This window comes from Elephas maximus, chromosome 4 (assembly GCF_024166365.1).
Source record: "Elephas maximus indicus isolate mEleMax1 chromosome 4, mEleMax1 primary haplotype, whole genome shotgun sequence".
In the NCBI taxonomy this organism is placed as follows: Eukaryota; Metazoa; Chordata; class Mammalia; order Proboscidea; family Elephantidae; genus Elephas; species Elephas maximus.
In genome coordinates, this window is record NC_064822.1 from 134328470 (window position 1) to 134340019 (window position 11550).

General features: G+C 35.9%; 1 protein-coding gene across 1 annotated transcript in view; it reads left to right on the forward strand.

Annotated features, from left to right (window-relative positions):
* The window catches only part of TRHDE (thyrotropin releasing hormone degrading enzyme), a 487618-nt gene extending 476289 nt beyond the window's left edge, over positions 1-11329 (forward strand). The window contains exons 16-19 of the mRNA XM_049883907.1: positions 650-817; positions 1514-1654; positions 5664-5745; positions 11186-11329. Of these exons, the coding sequence (XP_049739864.1) occupies positions 650-817; positions 1514-1654; positions 5664-5745; positions 11186-11329 (535 nt within the window). The remainder of the gene's footprint in view (positions 1-649; positions 818-1513; positions 1655-5663; positions 5746-11185) is intronic.
* The last annotated feature ends 221 nt before the right edge of the window (positions 11330-11550 follow it).

Sequence of the window (11550 nt, forward strand, 5' to 3'; positions counted from 1 at the left end):
GTTTGCAACTGTTTATTCTCATTTTGAGTCATGCCACATCAGCAAATGAAGGTCCCAAAAGCTTTATTCCATCCATGTCATTAAGGTCGACTCTACTTTGAGGAGGTAGCTCTTCCCCAGTCATTTTTTGAATGCCTTCCAACTGGGGGGCTCATCTTCTAGCACTATATCAGACAGTGTTCCGCTGCTATTCATAAGGTTTTCATTGGCTAATGCTTTTTCAGAAGTAGACTGCCGGGTTCTTCTTCCTAGTCTGTCTTAGTCTGGAAGCTCAGCTGAAACCTGTCCTCCATGGGTGACCCTCCTGGTACCTGAATACCAGTGGCATAGCTTCCAGCTTCACAGCAACACGCAAGCCCCCACAGTATGACAAACTGACAGACACGTGGGGGTTGTATTTAATACTACCTTTTTTTTTTTTTAAATAAAATACATATTTTTTCATTCTTTGACCAATAAAATACATATTTTTTCATTCTTTGACCAATATATCTGAATGTCATTACTATATAATATTACTCATTTTCAGATACAATCTAGTTAATAAAGTCATCTTTTAAAATTGACTGTCATAAAGCCTGATCTGCCTTTATTGTCAATACTATGAAGCTTTTCATTAATAGAAAACTACTGTGGATTGCTTCTTTAGAATACCACTAAACGTTAGAGACATAGTCTACTGTACAGGAGTTTCCCTACTGGATGAGGATGTCTGGGAATTCATATGGATGAAATTCCACTCCACCACAGCGGTTTCTGAGAAGAAAATATTATTGGAAGCTTTAACTTGTAGTGATGACAGGAATTTATTAAACAGGTGGGTCAAGTAATTTTCCAATTAATTTGAAAATGTGTAATGAAAGTATTCCTGTGTTAATCAGAGTGCTCTGGAGTTGTTTTTATTTGCTTGAATATATGCTAGTTACTCTAAAATATATCTTCCCAAGGCGTAGAAAAACTGTACATTTTATTTACCACATCTTTCTCCCTCTAAGAGACTGGTGGGTTTGAACTGCCAGCCTTTCAGTTAGCAGCTGAGTGCTTTAACCACTGGGTCTCTTTCCTTGAATACGTGCCAGTTACTCTGAAATACATCTTCCCAAAGCATAGAAAAAATATTAACAGGACTAGAGCTACTTGACTTGAAAGATACACCTTTGTTCATGACTATTATGTTTGTATACATAGACATATATAGGAAAATACTTCATTGTAAAAGGAAGTGTTTACTGTTTAAAAATATTTTTAAGTGAGTATTGCATCATCAAACCAGAATTGTGAGTTCTCCACCCCCAGGGTTTTCAGACTTTAGTTAATATATTTATTTCAAAATACTATATGAGTTTGACCCTTTCCCTTTTTTTAAGCAAAAATTTGTCCCATTGATTAGTAAAGTTGACAGTGAACTCTTCTTTTGAAGAACATGACAAACTAAATTATATATTTAATTAGGATGATTATAAAAATGTTGAAGTCATTGCACTAAAAATTCATCCACAATTCTACCCTTAAGGCTCCTGAATCTGTCCCTGAATTCTGAGGTGGTGCTGGATCAAGATGCGATCGATGTCATAATCCATGTTGCTCGAAATCCACATGGCCGAGACCTTGCCTGGAAATTTTTCAGAGATAAATGGAAGATATTAAATACCAGGTAGAAATAAAAATTCAATTATTCATACTTGAGTGAATAAATTAATGGTGATATATGAGTGATAAAGTCCCCAATTTTTTTGTTATACCCAAGATCCAAGAAATAGGATACGTTTTAAAATAGTCAACCAAGATGGCAACCAAGTGATATTGCCCCTTATGTAAAACTCAGGATTATTTTATAAATTCTATAACATTATTCATTTATTAGAGGCAGATAACCTTAATTAATTTTATATGTAAAGGTGAAGAGTGCAAAAGGTTTAATGGAGCAACTTTTCTGAAAATCTATCAAATTGTCTGAGGTTCGAGAAATCATACCATAAAACTCCTGTATCCTTAACATGTTATAGGAAAAATGACTTATAAACTTAATATGACACTATAATAAGAAAACTTTAATTACTTTTGTAAAATTGCTTTACATGTCCCTAAAATAGAAAATATCTGAAACAAAGCCAGGAGGCAGAGAAGGAACATTAATACTTCGAATCATTGTAAGATTTTAGTTGCTGTAGAATTCATTCCCAGGACATCTTGTTTCATGGTAGGATTTCTTCAGCCTCAATTTTAAAAATATTTCATTATGTATTTAAATATATTATAATAAATGTTAATTTATTAGTCTGATAATCTCTGTGGTATTTTAAAAGTTAAATTTATTATAGAGCGTGTAAATGCTGCATGTTCCTCTCAAACTTAAATGTCTCCAGACAGTAAGCAGTTCTGTTGACCTTCCTCTTAAAAATTGGCATATAGACTTTATTACTTTTAACCACACCTTTATCAGTTGCTGCTATAAGGAATTCTATTTGAATTGTTTGAATATGAATATTAAAGCACACTTTTATGTAGAGATATTTCATTGTCAGAAAGCACTGATATCCCTAGAAGGCACATTGGCTCTTTTTTATTTTGGGTTCAGAATTTGGAATGACTGGAAGCTTAGAGTTTGCTTTGCTGTCAAGCAAATAATACAATGAACTGTCAGACACTTAAGATGAAATTAATGTATGCAAGCATTTTACTTTAGAGTGTAGGAATACGCAATACACAAGAGTTTCTTTAGAGTGGCTTTGAAGTGCAGTATAATCCGTATATACTTTAATTTCTACCAAAAATGTTTGGTTCCTGGTATGCCTATTTTGTCTCACTGAAAGTCAGTGATCTCTATGCCAAAGGTAAAAAAGATTGACTTTTCAATGTATCTATAAATACAGTAGCGGTTTTCTTGACAAACACAATTGTCTTCTTCTGCTCCTAAAAACTACTCCTCTGTAAATCCTTAGATGTTGGACTTCTTGGGAGCCCCGTCTTTTTTCCCCTTCATGTGCTCTCCCTGATTTTAGTTGACAACTACTATTAATGTTTTCAGTCATTCTCAAGTCTGTATCTCTATCTCATACATTTCACCTAAGCTTCACCTTATGATATCCAGTTGCCCCTTGTGGGCCTCTCTGGGGGTGTGTTTGGAAAACTTTTTTCTTTTGTCTTCCTTTTCTCAGTGAACCATTATATGGCCATCCACTAATTGTTCAAGCCAGATACCTGGATGTCTGCGTAGGGATTCCCTTTCCCTTGCCTTGTATAAACAACTACACTTCAGGTTTTGTTAGTTTAACATCTTCTGATTGTTTCTTGGATTCTTTCTTTCTTTTTCTGCTACCATTGCCCTAGGGAATGCAGGTTCTTACCTATTTCCAGTATCCATCCAATAGCCTCTGTCTCACTGCCTCTATAATCAACCCCACACACCACCCTCCTCCCTCTGCCCCAAGCAGTTTTTTAAAAAAGCAAATGTGATATTTTCCTGCTAAAAATCCTTCAATGGTTCTGTGCCATACCTAAAATCTAAGCTCCCTGATAAGTCCCCTGACTATCGTCTTGACCTCTTGTTCTGCTCTCCTCAGCCTCACAATTTATACTTTCTTAATCCTAAACTGTTATTAGCTGTCTGTATACACTTTGCCATGTCACACCTCCTTGCTTTTATGTTGGTCCTCTGACTAAAATTACTGTCTTCCCTGCTACTTAGATTCACTCCGTACTCAATCTAGATTCCATTATCTCTTAGAAGCCTTCCCCAAGGCCCCAGCTAAAGGGACTTTGTCTGAACACTCTGTATAACTTTTTTCATCATCAGACTTTTTTTTCAATTTCCAGTTGCCGTCGTGTCAAGTTGATTCCAACTCATGGTGACTCCATATGTATCAGAGTAGAACTGTGCTGCATAGGGTTTTCAATAATCTTTTGGAGCTAGATCATCAGGCCTTTCTCTCGAGCCACCTCTGGGATGACTTGAACCACCAACCCTTCAGTTAGCAGTTAATCATTTGCACTACCCAAGGCATAGCCACATTAAATGATTATCTGTTGACATGTCTAGCTCCTCAACTAGGTAGGGTAGTATTTTGAAGGAAAGGATTGTACTTTATATGTCATCACATGACAGTGTAAGCAAAGTATAACCAAAAACAATTACCACTCTTTTAGAAAAAGAATGATTTTTATTTCTAGACAGTAGGCCACTTCTCTAACCACAGACTGAATATTAATGCTTATTCTTGTTATTTGTGGATGCCTATTTGTTTGTTTTTAGTTTTTTTTAACTCTTATCCATGGAATAGTGCAATGTTAGAATGACAACTAGTCATGGTGGTCATCCAGATCAGCCTCCTGATTTAACAGATGAGAAAACTGAGAGTCCAGAAGCTGAATTATTTAAGATCACACAGTTAAAGGTAGCATTGGAAAACCTCTTGTAATGGTGACTGGGCCATTGCTTCCAAAAACCCATACCCTTATTTTTGGTTTACTTACCTTAATTCTGAGAGTATTATTGTCTGTGATGGATATCCTTAGCACAGTGGAGACTAATCAGTAAAATGAGAATTTTTTCCAACTTACTGACACAAATTGTTCTTTGCCTTGGATAGTAAGTCAAATAATAATTATTCATGCCACACAAGGGTTATACAATCCAAATGAACAACTAGATATTTTATTATGCTACACACATGAAAAATGCTAATATTTTTGCAGCATTGTTGAGGAATTTGGTTCTGTTTCTAAGCAAGAAAAAAGGCAAATGCCAGTGGCAATTATGACTGACTAAACCAAAGGCACATTGTTCAGACTGTATAACATACTGATGTAATATCCAAGTTGATCTTGCAGTCCTCTTTCTTTTCCTGAGATCCTTTCTTCTTACAGTGAAGGAACCTGGTGGCTTTAAAGTTGAAAATTTTGGAATATGTTTTTCTTAAGTCTTGGATTAAAAATATAATACACCAAAAACTCACTGCTGTTGAGTCAATTCTGACTCATAGTGACCCTATAGGACAGAGTAGAACTGCCCTCTAGGATTTCCAACACTGTAAATCTTTACAGAAGCAGACTGTCACATCTTTCTCCTGTGGATTCAAACCACCGATCTTTCAGTTAGCAGCAGAGAACTTAACCACTGCGCCACCAGGGCTCCTTGAAAGTATAATAAAAAAAACCCAAAACTAAACCCATTGCCATTGATTCTGACTCATAGGAACTTCTAATTCCATTTTTAGAAGACTTCATTTTGTTTTGTTTGTTTTTAATTTAGTTTTTTAGTTGCTCATCAAGTCAATTATGACTCATGGCAACCCCGTGTGTGCAGAGCAGAATTGCTCTGTAGGGCTTTCAAGGCTGTGACCTTTCGAAAACAGATTGGCAGAGGCACGTCTGGGTGGGTTTAAGCCACCAACTTTTTGTTCAGTATTCCAGCCAGTAAACATTTGTGCCACCCATTCTCCTGTCTGAAATATTTTGGACCAAACCCTATGGTATCTGATGGTATCTTCTCTGCAGTTTCCCTAGAGAAATATCCTTGAATACTCAGAGTTCTTAATGGTAGTTAGGACAACGTCAGTCAAATGGAACCCTTGAGAAGAACTCTAAAATATTGTTATAGTAGTATTTCTTAAATTACTGACTATATTGACATTAAGACCTTTTTTTTTTTTTTATCTTTTGAGGTATGGAGAAGCATTATTTATGAATTCCAAACTTATCAGTGGAGTTACAGAATTTCTTAATACTGAAGGAGAACTCAAGGAGGTAAATATTTTAAGATGAGTTCTAATGACTTTCTTTTATAAACATATAAAATCATACATTTACTTCAACCATTTCTTTCCAAAAGATTTACACCCTTTCCTTTGCAACAAACTGCCGATCACATACACACTTATCTGTGTTAAAAACTTTACTCAGATCATTAACTGCCTGCAAAAGGCATTTGATTCTAATGATTTTCAAACCAGGGAACTCCAACGCCTCTCTAGACGTCTTTGTTCCAATCATCTGCCCTTCAGCTGATTCTGTGAACCCAGTATAGGATACACTAAGGAACAAAGCAATCCTGTCAATAACTCTGGATTTGGATACAAAGGACAAAAGTTGATGTTGAAGTGCAGAATTTGCAGTTAGTCCCACTGATTTATAGTAATGCCTATGCAGATAACTGGTCATGATAATAATACTCCATGTTATTTAGAGTGCTAAATTGAATGAATTCCAATTGTATTGACAGGAGCCTGTTCAGTAGTACTTACGGAGTTTAACAGTTCGCTTAAAATTCTTAAAATTAGAATTGAAATACACTTTGTTTTTTTAAGGAGTAATGTGTAGTTTGTACCCTGGTGGTATAAGGGTTAAGAGCTCAGCTGATAACCAAAAGGTCAGCAGTTCAAATCCACCAGCCACTCCTTGGAAACGCTGTGGGGCAGTTCTACTCTGTCCTATAGGGTCACTATGAGTCGGAATCGACTCGATGGCAATGGGTTTGGTTTTTTTGTTTGCTTATTTGTTTGTTTGTTCTGGTTTGTGGAGTATCTAACATTTCCTGTATTCTTCTCTGGCTTATTTCTCTGGAAATTTAAACCAACCAGTTTTTTGACCAGTAACTTACCTCTCTAACAAGAGGGGTGTGATTATGGGGAGGGGTAAGTAGGAATGAGCAAAGAGCAAAATATAGATAATTTGAATTGATTAAAATGAGATGGACGTCAAACATCTGTTGCTGTCTCCTCTGCTGCTCTTTCATTCTAAAGTATAGCTGAGAGTTGGCTTGTGAATCATGATTTCCTCCGTTTTCACTGACAGTAGTGCCTGATACTCTGACCCAGAGCTAACCACATTAGATGGCATCCCCCTAGAAGTATTAACCCTGGCCCCATTCCTCAAATCTTTTAATATTGACCAGTTTCCTATGATTATCCCCCATGAACTAATTTGGATTCTTTCATGTCATGAGCTAAACCAACCTAAATCTCTGATTGTGATGGTTTGAAATTTAATTTTTATCCCTGCTGTGTGTGCTCCCAACACTGAGTGATTTGATTTTGAAAGTCCCAGCACATATTTTTCTCTCTTTTTTTTTTTTTTTAATAAAAGAAGATAAATGGGAAGGACTTCTTTCATATCCATAAGACACAGAAAGAAAGAACAATTAAATTAATGATGGCTTCCAGGTTTTCTCTGTATTTAAATGAGGTATTCATGACTTTACATTCAATAATTTGGGAATGAAAGACTCATTTAGTCACAATCTGTGCAGTCATTGGAGTGAACACAAGAAGTGAAACATCTTCCACCCCTCGTCTCTTCTCCTCTCATCACTCCTCCCCCCTTGCTTTCCTTCCCGTTCTCCTCACTTCTCCCTTCATTCTCCCTTCCATCTTCCCTCTTCTTCTCACCTCCACTCCCCTCTCCTTCCTCTCTTTTCTTCTTTCTCTCCCTCATCTTCTAATTCTATATATATCTTTCTTCTTTTTCCTTGATTGCGTAATGCCCAGGCCATGAAAATACATCTTTTAAATGGGCATTTAATTGATTTTATCATATACTGACCATTTGTTTTATGTATTTTAATTATATATTTAATTTTGACACTTTACTTAATTGCCATCTTAGATGCCCCCAGATACCTCTTCATGAAAAGTGCAATTTCAAATCTGTAACAAAATCGTGGCTGTCATTTCATAATCTACAAAATAGCTAACTACACAATAAAGGCTTTCAGTGGAGTGAGCAATGAATCCCCTTACTAGGAGCAACTTGCTCTGACTTTCCAATTTTAATAACTAGTGCCTGAGGCTTTTTCATACTTTCATCATCTAATCATAGCTTATAGGATTGGGGACCACTATTTAAAAAAATTTTTTTTTTTTTTATTGTTTAGGTGGAGCCCTGGTGGCACAATGGTTAAGAACTTGGCTGCTAACCAAAAGATCGGCAATTTTGAATCCACCAGCTACTCCTTGGAAACCCTATAGGGCAGTTCTAGTCTGTCCCATAGAAAAAAAACATAGGGTTGCTATGAATTGGAATTGACAGCAAGAGTTTTATTGTTTGGGTGAAGGGCTTCATTTATATTGACAATAATCTCCCCTTCCTTAAGTAGAAAGGGGCCAAGGAAAATCCATTCTCCATCACTAATAACCCATAAGCTTCATGAGCAGAAACCCATGTGCCCATGCCATATGCCATATTCTTATTTCCAAGGGTTTATATATCAAAAGGGAATCATCATCTTTATGAATTCTGAAAACTCAATCAGGGTTTCAATGATATCCATCAGCTTTTGGGGCATTTGATAGAGAAACTTAAATTGGTTTCATAATACCTTCCCCAAAACTGCATTTAGTACCTGAAACTGGCGATATTCTATTAATTACATGGCTCTAGCAACTTGAGCAGTGTTTCTCCAAGTGACAGTCCATCATTTCCTTCATTTTAAATTAATGGAAGTACAACCTCTTGGAACTGCAAAGGTCTTTGCCATTTTTCCATATGAAGGTTCATTAAGCAATCCTTTTCGGCATGACAGCCACTGCTTTTCTCACCTCTTGAACCTATTAAACAACACTTTCATAGAAGAACATGGATCCTGTGCATCACAGATATCACATTTACAATTTTAATGCTGAAAATATAAACCTGATAATTGGACTTTTTTTTTTTTAATCCTATTTGTATTGTGTTTTGCAATTTACTACAAAACTTATGAAATGCATTATGTGATGTTGGGGCCTAAAATCAGAGTTGTTGTTTAAAATGCCAAAATACTTTTAGTAGAGAAATTTTTAAAATGCCTAGGAATTTTATGCTAAGAAGAATAGGGAGCATAAACAATTCTGACCTCTTACAAAATTTTAGAATTGACTAAACTTGAAACTTGTTTGAATAATAGCATAAAATGACATGTATATTTAGCAAGCACAATTTTAAAACTAATAGCAGCACAAAAAGCTACCAGAATGCTGAAGAAGTAAGCTAACTGGAATGCCCAATGCCTTTCATTGATCCCATGCCCTCTAAAGTAAGGCTGGGGTCCCTGAGGCACTGAGATCATCCTGAAGGACCAGTTAGACAGCCACTCTGACCGCATGTTTGCCTTAAGAGCTGTGGAGAAATACAGGGAATAAGATCAAAGATACCAAATATGGAACGTAGACCAGATGTGCTCTCATGAACAAGCTACTCTTAAGATGTATATGAGTCACCTCAGGCTCTCTGAGCTTGCAACGGAAGTAATTAGTGCTCTTAAATAGTAATGAATTCCCAGAGATATATTCAGAGTTCTCTTCTAGGATAATCTGACTTCCTATTCTTGTGTCAATAGCACGTTCATACTCAAACCCATAGTTTGCCTTTGAAGAGGACTTAGAGTTTTACCTCCTGTGTTCAGACCCTCCTGCTATCCCATAAAGAGGCCAAGAGGATGCTCTACAGAGTCAAAGTTGCCAAGGGGTAATTTATCACTAACTGGCTTATTCAGTGGCAGCCTAAGCAAAAATGTAATAATGCAGAATATATTTTAAAAGGAATATATATATATATATATTATTAATTGACATGCATTATGTAAATAATGCCACTGTTATGTCATATTTGGCAATAAATGAAATTACTAATTAGGAACATAGATCAAAATGTATCATTTGTTGCTTTAAGGATAAAAACTCAGTGCCGTCTATACGGACTGAATATTGTCTGAGAATAAATATATAAGTAAAAATAAAAACGTATTGTGTTAATCAGCTAAATTAAAAAAATGTATCTGTATGGTGTAAGTGTTTCCATTAGACTTCCCTGGGGAAATGTTATGTGTGTATGTGTAGTAGCTATACACAGACACAGCACCTGCAATAATATTGAAGACAGTCAATAAAGTCCAATCCTTTCTCTTCTTTTTAACATGTGTAAATTTGATCAGATGTCAAATCCATTTTTAAGATAGCAGAGATTATTTTTTGTTATAGATTATATATTTTATGTGTTTATTATAAATACTTGGCTTCTGCACTGTTATAACAGATGTAGCTCTGAGATACGATTATCCATGGCTGATCCTGCAGGGCACAGGTTTTGTAGAAAAGTAGAAAATAAACTTTGCAGGTGAGAAAACTCATCAGTACCATGTAAGCAAAGTTACTGTCATAAACAAACTAAGCTGTCCATGAACTCATTTCTAAATTAACTCAGAAAGGTATAATTAACTGCATCTTAAATCCCCTCCCCATGGCCCCAGAGCCAGTCTTGATGCACTACATTTCCTTCCTTTATACCCTAGCATATACTCCATGTGGCGCCTGCCATGTGATGAATCACACCCCACACTAATTACACCTCATAATGTTTTTGCGTTACAAGCTGATTTTTCACATTTGTCTATTAGCATTGCAATTGTTGGTTGGTTGCCAGTTTCTTAAAACAAATGGAACAGAAAGAAAAACTGCTAGTATTTAATCTTGAAGTTAAATCTGTGAATATTCCCAGAGTATGTGAACTCTCCAAAGAAAATCTTAAGTCAGTAAAAATTTTGACAAAACACTTAATAATTATAACTTTGTTTTTATTAAATGCTCACTTTTTCTAGCTAAAGAGAACACTTCGCTCCTACCTTCTTTCTAAATCTAGTTACTTAGGTGATTGCAATGTCATTAATCATTCAGTCTCATAGCATCATTTTTTTTTTTTTCCACTACCCAGTAACCTTGTTTCCTCCTTCCCATCAAGGACAATGTCAAACCTTCACACTGCTAATTTGGAGAGGAGGAAGAATAATTTTCTCTCTATAAACAAAAAAGTGAACTTTACAGATTCAATTTTTAACACTATTTCTTGCATTGGATATTCGTGCTAATTAGAATTGGTCTTTGCCACAATCCCATCCACAGATTATGACAAGATAAATTAAATATGTCTGTTTTAATATTTATTCATAAATCGAGAAGCTGAATTGGGAGCTATTTAAAGTGTGATGTCCACTTTTTCCTTTCCTTTCCATCCCAGAAGCAATTACATCACACCTAGTCGACACAATCTGTTATCACATTCATTGCCTTTCATTACGAAGCCAGTGCCACAACCTCACATGGACCTTCGGTAGTGAATACGACACTTTGTCTCAAACAGATTCTTGTTCACATGTGCTGGACATGAGTTCATTTGAAGACGTGCAAATTTATCATTGTAAAAATTCTATTTGCAGCTAAAGAGCTTCATGAAGAGCTATGATGGGGTAGCTGCTGCTTCTTTCTCACGAGCTGTGGAAACCGTCGAAGCCAATGTGCGCTGGAAAATGCTTTATCAAGACGAGCTTTTCCAATGGCTAGGAAAAGCTTTGAGACACTAATATGTGTCTTTGATAAACAACTCAACTGAAAATTTTTGAGAAGACCTGCATGATGTGAAATGAGGAAAATATGCTACATGAAAAATGGCCAGAATTTCAAACTGTTAACGTGTGGGAGGAATTTTTGTTGTTCTGGTTTTGTTTTGTTGGTTTTTGTTTTGGGGAATATTTTTGTTTCTTTCAGTCTATTTTGTTTTTCTACTGGGCATACTTCTCTAAAG